The 17,339-nt window shown below is 38.6% G+C and overlaps 1 protein-coding gene and 1 pseudogene across 2 annotated transcripts in view; both read left to right on the forward strand.

Moving 5' to 3' along the window:
• Positions 1-17,339, forward strand: part of Capza1 (capping actin protein of muscle Z-line subunit alpha 1) — a 43,228-nt gene that overhangs the window by 24,791 nt on the left and 1,098 nt on the right. The window contains exons 4-8 of one of the 2 annotated variants that reach the window (XM_033758291.1): positions 775-838; positions 2,589-2,795; positions 5,893-5,972; positions 6,528-6,606; positions 12,652-12,723. In XM_033758291.1, the coding sequence (XP_033614182.1) occupies positions 775-838; positions 2,589-2,795; positions 5,893-5,972; positions 6,528-6,606; positions 12,652-12,723 (502 nt within the window). The remainder of the gene's footprint in view (positions 1-774; positions 839-2,588; positions 2,796-5,892; positions 5,973-6,527; positions 6,607-12,651; positions 12,724-17,339) is intronic. The other variant, XM_033758292.1, reaches the window with a different exon arrangement.
• Positions 14,498-15,774, forward strand: LOC104867024 (annotated as a pseudogene).

Genomic DNA, 17,339 nt, shown 5'->3' on the forward strand with positions numbered 1-17,339 from the left:
GAACAGGTCCACTGGGGGCTGGTACAGATGGGAGTAAGGTTGAGCCTGGCTGTCCAGGCACAGTTGGACTCACCCCAGCAGGCTTCCTCTCAAGGAAGTAGCTGTCATGCTGGGCTGGCTCCCCACTGAGAAGGCAATGACCTTATAAATATCCTTCTGGATATGAGCCTTTAGCTTGGAGCTCCTAGTCTTTATCCCACATATCAGGATGGTGCTCCATGCTTGGCCACTTTCTCCATCTCTGAGATGCAGAAAGGATATACATATGCAGTCTCCAAAAAGAAAGTAAGGATTCTTGAAGAGGAAACTTGAGGGCAGGGAAGCAGTCCTACTCCTCATTTGGATACAGCTATGTATGTAGTTTATGAGAAATGTGGTGGATCTCTGGCCTCAGACATCACCCTCAGTACTCGGAACTGTAGCAGCCTCCTCATCCCAGAAACTGCAGAGCTCCAACCCAGGGCAGTCAGGGCATCTGTCATACACAGCCTGGGGTTACTGCGCCGTGGCTGCCTGATCCTGGAGGCACTGAGATCCTGCTGCACAGCAATGACAGTGTCTGCTCCTGTGCTCAGCCCCGGGAAGCTTGAGGTGTTGGTTGGTCATGCTCCTCACTAGAAACAGCAGGCCCTCAGGGGAGCAGGTGGTGGGGAGCATTGAGCATGCTTGGCAGGATCATGGCAAGACCTGGAGAGGCCAAGGATGACTCAGGTTTTTGGCTTGAGCAGTTGGTAAAATAGAGAAACTATTTACTTTTATTATTTTTTTAAACAGTGCATTTGCCCAGTATAACATGGATCAGTTCACACCTGTGAAGATAGAAGGATATGAAGATCAGGTAATTTGCCTGTTAGATAAGCTATGCTTGGCAGGTAGTAGAGATGTAGAAACCAAAAGGATTTGTGAATCAGATGCTGAATAAATTCATGTCTTAGTTTTCATACTTTTATGAATATTGTACATATTGGGAAATTCTTCCTCTTTCTGATAATACTAGTAACTTTCTTTGACAAAAAGGAGAGCTTCCTACCACAAGAGAAGTAAAAAAAGGAGTTAAGTCTTACAAGTTTCCTGGCTGCCTCTAGTCTGCTTGCTAATAACAGGAAACATTATTATAGTTAATGAGAAAACAAAGGCATTCCTATGAAATTTAGGCTACTTTAAGTTATTTTAAGGGTTTGCTTCTGGGCCAGAAAGGTGATGCATACCTGTAATTCCAGCACTTGGAAATGGAGGCAGGAGGATTTCAAGTTGAGGCCAGCCTGGGCTACATAGTGAGATTAGTACTCAATTAAATAAAACGAAGAAGAATTTGCTGCTTGGGAAGTAGGGATAACAAAGAGATTTCACTTTATTTGTTTGTTATTATTGTTATTGTGCTAAGGATTAAATCGAGGGCTTCGCTCCTGCTAGGCAAGCACTGTACCACTGAGCTATACACATATGACTGTGTTAGCTATTTTAAATGCTCAATATAATAACACTGGAAAAGTTTCATAAAATAATGTGAAAAAAATACAAAAATATACATAAAAGTTATTACTAGAGCTGTGCATAAAATATATACCTACATGCCTTGCAAGTGCAAGGGCCTGACTTTGATCCCCGGCACCGCCCCCCGAAATGTATGTGTGTGTGTATATATATAAAGTATATATATACACACACATATATATATTCTATACCAAAAAAATGAAGGGTATGGTTAGAAGGAGGAGAAATTTACAGTAGTATAAAGTTGATTTATATTTTTTGTTTTATTGACTCATTTTTATATGTTTATTTTTGGTACTAGGTACCAAATTTGGTGTCTTTGCACTGAACTTTCTCCCCACCCTTTTTTATTTGGAGCCAGGATCTCCCTCAGTTGCTCAGGCTGTGCTCAAATTTGTGATCCTCCTGCCTCAGCTTCCTAGAGTGTTGGGATTACAGACATGTACCATCATGCCCAGTTACCTTACTAATATTTAGTATGTTTTTAAATTGTTTTATGAGTGTGTGTTTATAGTACATATGATTACATTCATCATGGAGAGTTAGTACATGTATATAGCACACCATAATACTTTTTTACTTTTTGAGAAACAGTCTTGCTACGTTGCCTAGTCAAATTCATGGGCTCAAGAGACCATCATGAGCCAGGCGAGATAGAATATGCCTCTAACCAGCACACTGGAAAGCTGAGGCAAGAGGATCACAAACAAGCCCAGCCCAGGCAACTTAGTCACTTAGTGAGACCAAAGTGAAAAAACTTAACAATTAAAAAAAGTTTTTAGAAGACTGGATGGCTCACAGCAGAGGTCCTGGGTTCAATCCTCAGTAGCCCCCAACCCCACCACCACACACACAAAAAAGTACCTTCTGCCTCACCCTCCCAAGTAGCTGGACTGTAGGCATGCATACACCATCTCACTTGACAGTAGACTTGATTGAAATTAACTTGACTCAATTAGACTTGATTGAAAAATCAGTATGAAAGAAATTTGACTGAATGAAAAATTGTCTGTAGAGTTTCTCTGTTACTTGTTTTGTAAAATGTGATAACTGTCTTTTTATAGTTACTCATATTTGTAATTCTTCTCTGAAAGGTTTTAATTACAGAGCATGGTGATCTGGGTAATAGCAGATTTTTAGATCCAAGAAATAAAATTTCCTTTAAGTTTGATCACTTACGGAAAGAAGCAAGTGACCCCCAGCCAGAGGAAATAGATGGAAGTTTGAAGGCTTGGAGAGAATCCTGTGACAGTGCTTTAAGAGCCTATGTGAAAGATCATTATTCCAACGGCTTCTGTACTGTTAAGTATCTGCCTGCTTCATTATCATAGAATATTTTTATTTCTTATGTTTACCTTATCCTGTGGAGCCTTTGGACCACCAAACTTTACTTGTGTCTTCTTGGTTATGGTCTTACCCCAAATCATTTTTTAAGTATAAATATATGGAAAATTCCTTTTTTAAAATTCCGATGCATAATAGTTTAAAATCCCAGGTTATTCTATTTCACATTTCTGGGCTGGGGATTTAGCTCAGTGGCACCACACCTGCTTATGGCAGGCAAATGCAAGTGCAAGGTCCTGAGTTCAATACCCAGTACCAAAGGGAAAAAAAAAAAAACAACAACATTGTGGTTTTGAGGTACATCCACGTACCTATTTCGTATTTCTCATTTATTCATGAGAAGTTGCCTTACATCTATCAAACTTGTCTTTAAAGGTCTTTAGTTTAAGCTAAATGTGGTGACGTACACCTATAATCCCAGGCTTCTTGGAGGCTGAGGCAGGAGGTTGAAAAGTTCAAGCCAGCCTGGGCAACTTAATTGATTTATTAAAGTCTGTCTCAAAATAAGGGGTGGGGGGGTGGATAGGGATATAGCCCGGTGTCAAGTCACTGGGTAAAAGAAAAAGGTGGGAGGTTCTTAATTTAAGATATGGGGGAAAATGAAAAAAATGATACTAGGAAAGCTGTAGCCCATATTTATGACTTTTTGGTATTATAGGTATTTTTACACAAAAGTGCTTTATAAGTTTAAATGTTTTCTTGTGGGATGTTGAAGTATTAGAACTGAGCATTTTTATAAATTTAAGAGTAACTTCTGTATACTTCTTGGGCTCTAAAAATGATAAATTTGGCTCTCGTAGTTTCTTAATAAAATTATGACATTATTAAGAAAAATAGTGATTAAAATTTTAGGAATTTTTTTGTTTTTGTTTGTTTGTTTTGAGACAGGTTCTTGATATGTAGGCCAGGCTGGCCTTGAATTGTTATCCTGTATCAAAAAAATAAAAAGAAAGTAATGGAATTGCTCTGATGGTATCTACTGTGCACTGGGTCTTACATCCTCAGCTATCTGCTTAGTAGTCCATAATGTCCTCGCATTATTCCCTATCATACTTTCATGCAATATGTTCTTGTCATTTCCTTTTGTCCTTAGGTAGACATCTAATCCCTCAAGCTTTATTAAGATTGAGGCTAATGTGAAATGTTTTTATTTCTTTTCTCTCCACACTCAGAAATCTTCCCTTTTCCCTTCCATTCTGCTTGAGTCTGAGGAAGAATGGTCCTTATTCTTTGGTTGTTGTTTTTGGTACCAGGGATTGAACTCAGGACCTTGCGCTTGTGAGGCAGGCAGTGGCACCACTGAGCTAAATCCCTGGCCTGGTCCTTATTCTTGATGTCATGCTATCCTGTGTTCTTCAGACATCTTCATGTAACTTCATTTTCTCTCCTGAAATATTTCTCACTATGTAGAAGTAGTCTTAAGTCTGCTGTCCTGAAGGAAGGTAAAAATCTGTCAATCATAATAATTCCTCTAAGTTATGTACTCTTTCTTCCTGACTTCCTCTCCTTTACCACCAAACCAGTCAATGTTCTTCCCATACCACTGTTATTGCCACAGTAGCTATGTGCTACTGTGGAAAATACAGGAAAATAACCTTTGGTTATTTACTTCGGTCCCCATTCTACAGATCAGTGATGGCAGACCTTTTAGAACTTTCAGTGATACAAACAGCCTGGTGCAGTGTGCCTGCTGTTGGTTCGCCACCACTGCTATACAGACTGGTCTTTTAGAGTACTAATTGTTTCTAAATTGCATGATCCATTGTCCTTTTCTTAGTCCTTGACTTTGTATGTTATTTTACACCGAGCTCACCTGACTACTTTTAGAAATGTCTTTTGCTTTGGCTGATATATCAACACCCTCTCATTTTTTCTACTCTGTCTCTAGTCACTTCTTTTCTCCTCTGCTACCTTTATAAATTTAGGAATTTATTAATTCTTAGTTTATTAATTTATTAATTTTTAGTTGTATTTCTCTTTCTTGAAAGCCTATCAGCCATTCAACATAGAGTAGCACAAACTTTAGTGTCAAAAACAATGGTTTGGAGTTTTACCTTCACCATGTATATTCTGAGTGATTTGGGAAAGAACTCTGAACTTGAGCTTTATCATCTGTAGATGATAACAATTTTTTTTATCAGACTGATTAAAGCAACAGGAAAGAACATAAAAAACATAAAGGAAAATATATGTAAAAAAACTTACTTTGTAAATTATAAAGCACTGTTTGTTTGCTTTTCCTTAGCAGTTGCATTTTTATTCATTTCTCCCATTCTAAGAAAAAGTTGGTGTTTCTACTAGCTAGGTATCTAGATCTCCCAATATGTTAATGACACCACCATCTTTTCAGTCATCCAAGTGTGCTAACACTTTGGCTTCTCTTTCCTTTCATTTGCAGTATATTGCTAGAATTTGATTGTACTTCTGCATTCTATACATGGCCCCTCCTTTCTATTCCCACTGACTCCACCCTAGATCATTGCCCAGAAGATTAATTCTGTGACTCCTAACCAACCTCCAGCTTTACTTGCATTATCCTATATATCAGTATTGATTATTCTTCCAAAATAATAGTTTTGGTCGTGTTATTTTGCTGTCTGTCCATTGTTATAGAATAGTCTTAACTTTTTACCTTACATCTGTTACCTCATGACCCAAATCCACAATCCTGTTGTCTCCCACTATTCACCGTCTTAACCTGAAGGAACTAATTGCCATTCACCTAACAAGTTCTTGGTTTCCTGCCTGAGCTCTTTCTTCATCTTTTTCGTTCTCTGCTTATCAGAACTTCATCTGTTTTCTAAGGCCCAACCTAAGTGACACCTCACTGGTACTCTAAGCCAGGAGCAGTATTTCCTTCTGTATTCATTGTATAAGTGTCTCTACCAGAACCTAACACATTCTCCTTTGTGTTCGTATCCAAAGAAAACAATTTTATGCTTATTTTGTCTGGTTCTTTCTGTCCCTCAGGGATTCAGCACACTGCTTTTGTACAGTGTGTGCCATTTAGATTAAATGTTCTTCAAGTCTAATTATTTTTTTTCCCAATCATAGGTATATGCTAAAACTATAGATGGGCAACAGACTATTATTGCATGTATTGAAAGCCACCAGTTCCAGCCTAAAAATTTCTGGTAAGAAATAGATATTCTCTTCTGTTTGTATCTAATTGATATTGAATAGGAGTTGAGGCTTGGTTTTTAAGCTATATTGGGACAAATTATTTGACTTACAGATTTCAGTTTTCCATCTATAAAGTGATAAATTTGGACATTGTTTAGACTCCCAATTCTAAGATTTCATAATTATATCTTTTTTAAAAAGTACTCTCATACTGAGTGAGAACAATTGATTAATGAAATTTTATTTGGGTTAGTAATACTTGAGTTAATTATATAACTCAGCAGCCTAACCATCTACTATATTTTTAGATGAGCCTCCCAAAGAGCACAATAGGCTTGTTTCTACTCCATGGGGAACAAAAGCAAAATAGAAGTCCAAATAATTTAGAAAGGGTTTATGGTTAGGCCCTTGGACCCAAACTTATACTTGAGTAGACAGAGGCTTTGGTTTGTCAACTTGTAAATGACTGTCCCTTGCCCCTGCCCTTTGCAGTTTCTGTGCCTCAGTGACAGGTCACCTCATTTTTATGCCTGTTGCTAATTCTGCAGCATTGTGTGTTTTAATAGGAATGGCCGTTGGAGGTCAGAATGGAAGTTCACCATCACTCCATCTACAGCCCAGGTAGTTGGAGTGCTCAAGATCCAGGTGAGATTCCAACATGTTTGTAGATCATGGTTAATATATTTTAAAATAAAGATGCAAGTTGATTTATGATCTTGAATTATAAATAAAGACAACTATCTATAGATGGAAAGGGAAGCGAATGTCATTGAATAGAATAGAGGCCTCCTTCCTAGGGGGTGGTGAATAGTTAATCTGGATGGATAAAGGATAATCATATAGAGTATACTGCTTGCTTGTTATTTTTTGTTTCAAAGATAAGATCTTCCCAGGAATTACCAAACAGCAGTTTTAGGAAAGAGTAAAATAATTAAGTATTAAGTTAACTATAGTTGGGCATGGTGACACACTCCTGTAATCCCAGCACTCTGGGAAGCTGGGACAGAGAGATCACAAGTTCTAGCCAGCCTGTGCAACCTGGCAACTTAGCAGGACCCTGTCTCAAAATTAAATTTTTTTTTTAAAGGGATGGGGATGGGCCAGGGATTTGGCTCAGTGGTTCCACCGCCTCTCTCGCAAACACAAGGGCCCGAATTCAATTCCCAGTACCAAAAAAACAAAACAAGGGATGAGAATATAAGTAAGTATGAAGGCCCTGGGTTCAATCCCCAATACCCAAAAAAAAAAAAAGTTATTATATACCAGCTGCTGTAACTTTAAGATCTTTCATCACTTAATTCTTCATTTTTTGTTTTCTGTTTTTTATTTTTATTAGTATGTTTGCAGTACATAATTACATTCATTCATTGTGGGGAGTTGGTACATGTACATAATGCTTCTTAATTCTTTTTACTTTCCCTTCTTCTCTAGTCTCTCCACGTTAGCTTTTAGTTCTAAAGAAAACCTTGTAATAGGCTTTTTTTGTTGTTAGTGGTTTTTTTATTGACAGAAGGTTTAAATTCGATTGAACTAAAACAGAGGAACTAGAGAGAAAGGCCAGGTGTCTCATGTTATGAAGTATAAACAGCCCATCCAAGTTTATTTCTAATGTTGGTGTCAAAACAGACAGGCAGTTAAACAAGGTAGCTGTTAACACATTTACTGCCTGAATTGAGGTCTTTTCATATCCTAGAAGAGGACTGGCTCTGTAAATCCAGGAGCCTAAGTCGGGATTTAGTAGTTAAACTGATAAGTAGAAAGATCAGTACCTCATTATACCTACATTATATTGTCTTGCTTTAATAACTATTAGCAAATGCTGTCCTCTTTAATGGAGTAATTGAATAAAAAGTACATATGGAGCTGGTTGTATGTGGTTGTGCACACCTGTCATCTCAGCACTGAACAGCCTGAGGCTGGAGGATCATAAGTTTGAGGCCACCCTGGACTTTATAGTGAGACACATCTCAAAAAAAAAAAGTATACATGGTAGATACTGTCTGCACTTACTCTTTCCATATATCTGTATCATCTTGGCCACAGGAACAGGCCCAACTCAGATGAGAAAAGTTAAAGGTAAAAACATCAAGTTCTCAGCTCTGGAAGCAGCCTTTGCATCTTTTTTTAAGTAGTTCTAGGAATTGAACCTAGAACCTTATGCTCTACACTGAGCCATATCTCCAGCCCAAGAGTTAGTAAATAAATATAGCAATTTTTCTGCCAATGTAAACAGTGTGTGTACATAATAAAGGGTGATTATTTCTGATAAGATTTTTATAGCAGGACTGAATGTGTAGACTTGCATTTGTACTTTTTTCCAGCTCTGGGGATTGAACCCAGAGATCCTCTACTGCTGAACTACATCCCCAGCCCTTTTTTATTTTGGAAACAGTGTCTCATGGAGTTGTCAGGATGACCTCCAACCTACAATCCTCCTGCCTCAGCCTCCTGACATTTATACTTTTATAAGCATAAATTGATCATACTTTGGAGGAAGGCTTCATTTACATATTTTTTCAAAGCCAGAATGAGAATTGTTTGGAAAAATCATTAAGATATTTAACCTTTAATGCTGGGTACAGTGGCACTGCCTACTGTCATACCTCATTAGGAGGCTGAAGTAGGAGGGTGGCAAGTTCAAGGCCAGCCTGTGTAATATAATGAGATTCCATACCAAAAAACCAAACAAACCCAAAACTAGTTGTTTGGATGTGACCCACCATTTTGAATATCCTTGTTCTTGCCTATTGGAACTGTAGCCATTTTGTTAGGCTGGTCATTTTTGCCTGTGTTTGCTGTTCTATTTTTTGCATGTAAGTTTTCCAAGCATTTACCACCTTTCTGCTTTTCCAGTGTATTTTACCCCCCAGTGCCAGGAATCAAACCCAGACCTCATGTTCTCTAGACAAGCACTCTAGAATTCTAGTGTATTCTTAACTAGTCTTTTTCTCTTTAGCTTCTTTCAGAAAGCCAAAAGGTGAGATTTCAGGGTTTGAAAAGGTATAAAGTCTTAGTTTCTTTTGCCAGCGTAGACAGAGCTAACTCCTTGTCCACACTGAAGAAGACACCTACTTTTGTTCCTTAAACAAGGATCTAATGGATTCATGTTGCCCAGGCAGGTCTCCTTGTTTCAGATAGGAGCATGGTTCCTGCCTAATGATTGGCTGTTTACTTAGTCCTTTTGAATGATATTCCAAAAGAAGAAATTCTTGATGAGGTATTTTCCTTTCTGTCTGTATCAAAGTGTCTTCTAACTTTTTGACAAAGCACAGCATCGGGAAATATTTGCATGCTAGATAAAGTTTTAACTCTGGAGTTTGACTTACTTCAAATCCTCGCTTCTCTTGTTAGAAGGTCTATGAACATGAGGAAGTTTTTAAATGACCTCAAGCCTCAGTTTCCTGTGCTGTAAAGTAGGGCTAATAGTAGTCCTAACTCCATTGGGTTTATGTAAAGATTAAATGAGGTAACAATCAGCTACTTGGGAGGCAGAGGCAGGAGTATCACAAGTTTTGAGGGCAACCTCTCTCGTGGTATGGCATGACAGGGAGTGGTATAATGCTTGCCTAGCATACATGTAGCCCTGGGTTCAATCCCCAGTACTATAAAAAAAGGAAGCTCTAATAGTGTAAGGACTCATAAATATTATCTGAGGATGAAAGTTATTGCTCATCCCTTCACCTTTTCTGCTCTATATTTTAAAACATTTCTTTGGTTTTCTCATTATGTAGTTCTGGCTGTCCCTGAACTCACTGTGTAGCCCAGAGTAGCCTGGAATTTGCATTCCTGCCTCAGCCTCCTGAGTGCTGGGATTAAAGACATGCACCACCATGCCTGGCTTTAAAAGCATATCTTTTTATCTCCTGGTAATACACACTAGATGTCTAGGTCCATTTAGTTTTCCATAGTACACTACCTTAGACTATGTAATTTAGAAACAACAGAATGTAGCGATCTCATTTCTGGAGGCTGAGAAGTTCAAGATGAAAGTGCCGCTAGGGTTAGTATCTGGTGAAGGCCTGTTCTTTATAGCTGTTGCCTCCTGGCATCCTTATTTGGTGAACAGAGCAAATATTGTGTCCTCATAAGACAGAAGTGGTTCTTACCTATAATCCCAGCACTTGAGAGACTGAGGCAAGAGGATCATTTTGAGTTCAGGGTGAGTCTGGATGGGCTATAGAGCAAATGCAAGGCCAGCCTGATCTACATAAGGTGACTGTCTCAAACAAAAACAGCAACAGTAAGAAAGAATTTGGGGAAAACACTAACATTCAGAATGTAGTACTAGATAAAAGAGTTACTTATAATAGGAAAAAGTCTGAACTGAGATGATTTATAAGGTAGCAGTCTGTGTTCTGCTCCTCTCCCCTCAACACACCCCCATTGGGGATCCAACTCAGGACCTTGCACTTGCCAGGCAGGCGGGGCGCCACTGAGCTACACCCCTGGCCCTGTCTTCAGCTTTATAGCTGTGTCTCTTAGAGCATTCCTTTTCACATATATTCATTCGCAGTGAAGTTGTTGTTCTTCCCTCAATCAGTTTTACTCCATTCTCATACTTTTTTTTTTTTTTGGTGCTGGGTATTGAGCCCAGGGCCTCATCCATGCTAGGCTAGCACTCTTATCACTGAACTACATCCCTATTAAGGTAGGACCTCACCATGTTGCCCACGCTGGCTTTATACTTGGAATCCTTCTGCCTCTGGCCTCCCAAGTAGCTGGGTTACAGGTGTTAACCACCATATGCTGTTGTTTTTTTTTTTTTTTTTTTTTTTTTTTTTTTTTTTTTGGTACTGGGCATCGAACTCTGGACCCTGTGCTTCCTAGGCAGGCAGCAGAACCACTGAGCTAAATCCCCAGCCCTTTTCTCATACTTTTTTTTTTTCCCTTGCTAGATTCCCTTCTCTGCCTTGTCTACTTAGGCAGTATCTCTTATGTTGAAGACTCTGTTCCAATACACTTAAACAGAAGGTGCCCTCCTGTTCTGTGTTTTCAGTTTGTAGCCATGTTGAGATGATTGCACCTGTCATTAGTTGCCAGAACTTCCAGAGCTTCCTTACAGTAGTTGATTTGCTACTCTTTTTTATGTATTTCTTGTTCTTAAGAATTGTTTTTGTAATTGTAACACCTTACTTTACCTTTTATCTTCAAAAATGAGGGGGTTTTTTGTGGGTTTGTTTGTTTGTTTGTCTGTGGTTTTTTGTATTGCTGGGGACCATGGTCTCATGTTTGCTAAGCGAGTGCTCTGTTACTAAGCTACATGTGTAGCCCCAGAAATAGCTTTTATCGCACTTAACTTTTATAGTCTAGTTCACCAATAAAATATTTTGTTTTCAGTACTGTCTTTAATCCTCAGTTAAGCTTTTCCGATACTTGGTCAGATCTACTTGCTAGTATTGATGAGAGTTTATTAGAACGATGCATCCACCTTGCAAATGCAAGGACCTGAGTTCAATCCCTGGTACCAAAAAAATAAAAGAAAAGAAAAGAAAGATGCATCCGGGGCTAAGCATGGTGGCACATGGCTGGAATCCCTGTATTTTGTGAGGCCAAGGCAGGAGAATTGAAAGGTCCACTCTAGCCTGGGCAACTTAATAATATACTGAGAGCCTGTCTCAGAATTTTTAAAAAGAGGAGCCAGGGATTTGGCTCAGTAGTTCTGCTGCCTGCCTCGCAAGCCTAGGGTCCTGAGTTCAATCCCTGGTACCACAAAAAAAAAGAATTTTTAAAAAGACTAGGATGTGAATACCTTGGGTTCAATCCCTCGTACTGAAAAATAATTTATAAATAAAAGGGAGAAATGTATTGGGTATTAGAATCTATTAAAACTTTTTTGCTTTTCACTGAGAAAAACTAGTTAAAATTTTTACTTTAATTATTTTGCTACTATTAAAGTAGTATCTTGCTGGGTTTGCTGGTGCATGCCTATAATCCCAGAACTCTGGAGGTTGAGGCAAGAGTATCACTTCAAGTTTGAATCCAGTGGACCACAAAGTGAGTTCAAGGCCAGCTTGAGACCCTGTTTCAAAAAAAAAAAAAAACACTTTATTTTTGTACTTACATCTCTAACACAGTGCCTGAAATGTATAAAACACATAATGTTTGTTAACTTTAATAAGTAGTCAGTTCTCACTGGTAAGAGATTTTTGTTTGTTTTTATTTTTTTATTTTATTTTTTTTGGTACTGAGGATCGAACTCGGGACTTTGCGCTTGTGAGGTAGGCAGGGCACCACTGAGCTAAATCCTTGGCCCCTGTTTTTAAATTTTGAGATAGGGTCTAAGTCGCTTAATTGTCCAGTCTAGGCCCAAACTTGGGATCTTTCTGCCTCAGACTCTCAGAGTACTGGAATTATAGGCATATGCTACCATACCCAGCTAAGAGAGAATTCTTAAACTTTGGTATTTTATGAATTTTCTTTACATTTTTCTGTGTGAATGAATGACATGGTCTCACTATGTAATCCAAGCTGACCTTGAACGTTCTAGTTAGTCTAGGCTGGCCTTAAACTCATGACCCTTCTATGTGTTTTAATCAGTACCATTGTAAATTGTCATTGGTTACATTACTTATTTGTTCACAGTTGATAAAGATGGCTTACCAATTTAAGCATAGCCTAAGCATAGATTTGGGCCCTAAGCAGTAGATTTTTACATGAACTACACATAAACTTAAATATTGTCTCATACAGGTTCACTATTATGAAGATGGTAATGTTCAATTGGTTAGTCATAAAGATGTTCAAGATTCAATAAATGTCTCGGTGAGTAAGCCATATTTAATGTCTGTCTTACTTGTTTCTTATTTTTCTTAAAAATATGAGTTTTGCTCTTAAGTGCTGATACTTTCATTTTAATAACTATTAATGCCTCTTACCACTAGCTGATTACATTAGACTTAAAACTTTTAACTCAGAATATGACTGTGGTTTGAGAGAAACTTCTCTTTCTTTTTTTTTTTGGTACCGGGGATTGAACTCAGGTCCTTGTGCTTGCAAGGCGGGCCACCGAACCACTGAGCTAAATCCCTGGCCCTGAAACTTCTCTTTCTTGCTGTCTCTTTCAATTTTAATATTTTCTCAGTCACAGCAATACCTTCCATTAATACATGACTGGGAAACTTTGTCAAACTAAATCCTATTAGACTGCATTGATATCACTAGAGAAACATTTTTGTAATATTCAAGCAAAGTATTGTTCTGTGTCTTTAAAGGAGTAACATAATTTGTCACTGTTTTGTTTTGCTTTTTGGGTCAGGGTCACACTGCGGGTCGAGCTGAGCTGGCTCAAATTTAAAATCCTTCTGTCTCACTCTCCCAGAGTTCTAGTGTTGCATGTAATTTATTTTTTAATTTGGGGGGGTACTGGAGATTGAACCCAAGGCCTTCCCACTGAGTGAGCTACATCCTAGCCCCTTTTTTTCTTTATTTGTAGACAGGATCTCAAGTGGTGAATTTCTCAGGTTAGGTTCAAACTTGGAATCCTCCCTCCTGCATCTCCAAGAGTGCTAGGGTTGTTTCAGCATGGCCAGCTTCGATTCTTTTGTAGTTTCACTTTTCTTCTTCCTCCCTTTTCTCCCCTCTTCTTCGTTGTCCTCTTTTATTTTGTGGTACTGGGAATTGACACACCCAGGAAAAGCTATCACAGAGCTACACCCTTCGCCCTTTTATTTTGAGACCGGCTTTTCCTCATTTGCCAAGATGGGCCTTGAACTTGCCAGGTAGCTACAGGCATGTGGCCGCCATGTCAGTTCATTATCTGTTTATATTCTTTGAAGTTATTGATACCCCCAAGAACTTTTATTTATGCGTGCTATATTTATTAATATTTACTAAAAATTAAAAGAGAAATGTTAATGAGCTGGAAGCCAGGCCAAGTGGCGTTCGCCTGTACTAGTAGCTACTCAGAAGGCTGAGGCAAGAGCATCATAAGTTTGAGGCCAGCCTTACTAACTTAGCAGGACAAGGTCTCAAAAAATATAAAGGGCTGGGAATGTAGCTCAGTGCAAGACACTGGTTCCATCCCCAGTACTGCAAGCAGGGAACCAGTCAATCAATAATAAAATAAGCGGGTAGTTCCAGCCTCAGGTGGGAGAATTGCTTGAGCTCACAAGTTGAAAATCAGCCAGCCTAGGCAGCATAGGGCTCATCTGAAAAAGAAAAAAGAATCATTACTTATTAACATAAGGGACATTTTTGTGAAAAATAACTGTTTATCAATCCTTCCCAGAATAGAATAATGGCATTAATGTTCTCATAAATTGTGTAATAATCTGGCTTACAAAAAGACAGCTAGACAGGCATTGTACATACCTATATCCTAGCACTCAGAAGGCTGAGGAGGGAGGATCATGAGTCTGACACTAACCTAAATGACGTAGTAAGTTTAAGGCCAGCCTGGACTGTGTATTGAGACCCTGACCCCCTCCTCAGTGTGTGTGTGTGTGTGCGCGCGCGCACTTCCTACAGTACCGGTATTGAACCCAGGCCTCACACATGCTGAGCAAGAGGTATACCACTGAGCTATATCCCCCCGCTTTTTAATAGAAAATAAAGAAGGGCACCACAGCTCAAGCCCACTCAGTCCAGTGTGAGGGGGCCAGCATGAGGAGGAGCCACCGCCACAGCTGCAGGCTGGGCTCCTTCATTCTTCCAACCACGCCTGGGCCTTGCTGCTGGGAAGCTGCGGCCTCGCCACTCCATGTGATGTGGGCTCAGATTTCTATACTTCCAGAAAGAAAAATATCAACACCTTGCATCCTGGAAGTTCATTTAGGAGTCTGAAATTAGGGACTGTTTTCAAAGCTGGACATGGTGAGTTGAGGAGCAACAAGACCTAAATGGGCCAAATACTGGAAATAAAATACTCCAGTTCAAACTAGTACTTCTGGGAGAGTCTGCTGTTGGCAAATCAAGCCTAGGGCTTCGTTTTGTGAAAGGCCAGTTTCTTGATTTCAGGAGAGTGCCACTGAGGTAATTCTCGAAGTGATAAAAGCTATTTTTGTGAAATAATGGGCCTGAAAAGAAAACCAACGGCTAGTGCTAGTGATGAAAGTGAAGAGAAAATAAAGAGGTCTAAGAAAGTGATAGTTCTTAGCCAGAAAATAGACATTTTGGATAAATTAAAGTGGTTTTGCAGATTCAGCTGCTTTTCTAACCCAGACTATGTATCTTGATGACACAACAGTAAAGGCTGAAATATGGAATACACCTGGTCAAGAACAATACCATAGCCTAGCACCACCAGTGTACTACAGAGGAGCACAAGCAGCCATAGTTGTATATGATGTCACTAATGAGGAATCTTTTGAAAGCAACAAATCTGAGTTAAAGAACTTCAGAGGCAAGCAAGTCCTAACATTGTAATAGCTTTATCGGAAAATAAGGCTGATCTAGCAAATAAAAGCTGTAGATTTCCAGGAAGCACAGTCCTATGCAGATGACAACAGTTTATTATTTGTGGAAACATCAGCTAAAATATCAATGAATGTAAATGAAATATTCATGGCAATAGCTAAAAAACTGCCAAAGAATGAACCACAGAATCCAGGAGCAAATTCTGCTAGAGGAAGAGGAATAGACCTCACTGAACCTACACAACCAACCAGAAGTCAGTGTAACTAAACCTCCAGTTTGAACTAGCTGGAATATTCTGCTTCCTAAATGTTAAGTAACAGTGGAAGTGGAGCATTTAACCAGCCCAGTATGACTCCCAAAAGCAAGAGACTTAGGATAGAGTCAAGCTTCTAATACAGAATTATTTTAAGTGTTTTGAACTTAATTTTTAATAAAATGCATGTGTCCCTCTGACTAATGTTTCAGCAATAGAAAGGGAAAATGAGATCTGTGTGTACTTGTTTTACTGGAAAGTTGGAGGGAATCGTTTCTCATCATTAAGAATAAAGACAAATGACTATCTGGACCCACACTTAACCATCCAGTTTCTCCAAACTGGGACAGTCATCATCTGTGAAAAAATTAGAAATTATTAATTTGAGCTTTCTGAAAAACACTTTTAGAAAGACAGTATAAAGATATTTATGCTTAGCTACAGTATTCAGGTAAACTTTCTTCTGTTATCTAAGGTGTACATTCCACATTTTAAGTTAACCACGAGAAAACAGTCCCACATCTCCAGGAAGAAAAGGAATATTAGTAGCATCGAAATTATAGGTAGTCCTTTTATTTTTCTCAATGGGATGAAGTCAGATGTTAATTTCACCTTATTTAGGAATATGAAAACTGACAAATGCGTTTTAATGAATAGTGTTCCCTTCATGTGAGCTCTTCAACAGAAATGAAGCAAACCAGGTGTCTGATTTTTTTAATCACTGAGGACCATTACATAGGTCTTATTTGTGGGCAGGGAAGAAGCTTTTATTCCCTTTGGGCATAATACAGTTAGTGCACTAACAATTATGTACATTCAGACTTGATTGTTTTAAATCTTATCTTCAGCTGTAATGTAAATAGGGTACTGCATTGTAGCCTCCATGTATGTTTATTATTTTTCTGTAATATTTGAGTTGCTTGAAAGTATACAAAATGTACAGGTACTATAACAGCTGATTCTCCTACCCTTTGAAAAAAAAGGGACTTCAGTTCCTACATGGCTAGAACCATAGCAAGCACTATATCTGTAATTTTTAACATAAACATGCAATGTTAGTCTCGCAGCCTTGTTTTACGATGTCCACTTTATTTTGATAAGTTCCGTATATTGCACTAATTTAAGTGTCAGATTCCTAGCAGACCTCTTGTAGATTTTACAGTTAATTCAGAATTAGCAAGGAAAACAGTTCACCGGTGTTTAGTTTTATTTTGAGGTGCTCAGGTTGGAATAAAGTGGTATAAAAAGCAAAAAAAGAAAAGACAGCTGTGTTGTCCTGTCTACTTCATACATTCTTTTAGCCCTCAAAATGATGACATCACCACACATCATATTGTTTCTAGGAAGCTGTGTTGTATAATACGAGTATGAGAAGGGTAGAGTGAAAAGGGCAAATAGGGAGTGTGGAATACAGCAGCAGTAGAGTACTTGTGTAGCATGCATGCACAAGGCCTTTAGTTGTGAGGTCCTCAGGGATTGTTCGTCTCATCTTAAACCAGGAATATTTTTAATGTGTCAGGATTTCATGACACGATGTCTTGGTGAAGACCTAGATTCACATCCCATTTTTATTATTCTAAAGCTATATAATTTTGGTCAAGTCACTTAAGAGGATTCTTTTATCTGCAAAATAAAGTTGATGATAGTATCATTTCTGCTTCACAAGGTTATTATAAGAATCAGAGGAGGGGCCAGGGATTTAGCTCAGTGGTTCGGTTGTCTGCCTCACAAGCACAAGTTTGTTCCCTGGTACCAAAAAAAAAAAAAAAAA

The sequence above is a fragment of the Fukomys damarensis genome, unplaced genomic scaffold (genome assembly GCF_012274545.1).
Source record: "Fukomys damarensis isolate Sample0158 unplaced genomic scaffold, DMR_v1.0_HiC HiC_scaffold_33, whole genome shotgun sequence".
Lineage (NCBI taxonomy): Eukaryota > Metazoa > Chordata > Mammalia > Rodentia > Bathyergidae > Fukomys > Fukomys damarensis.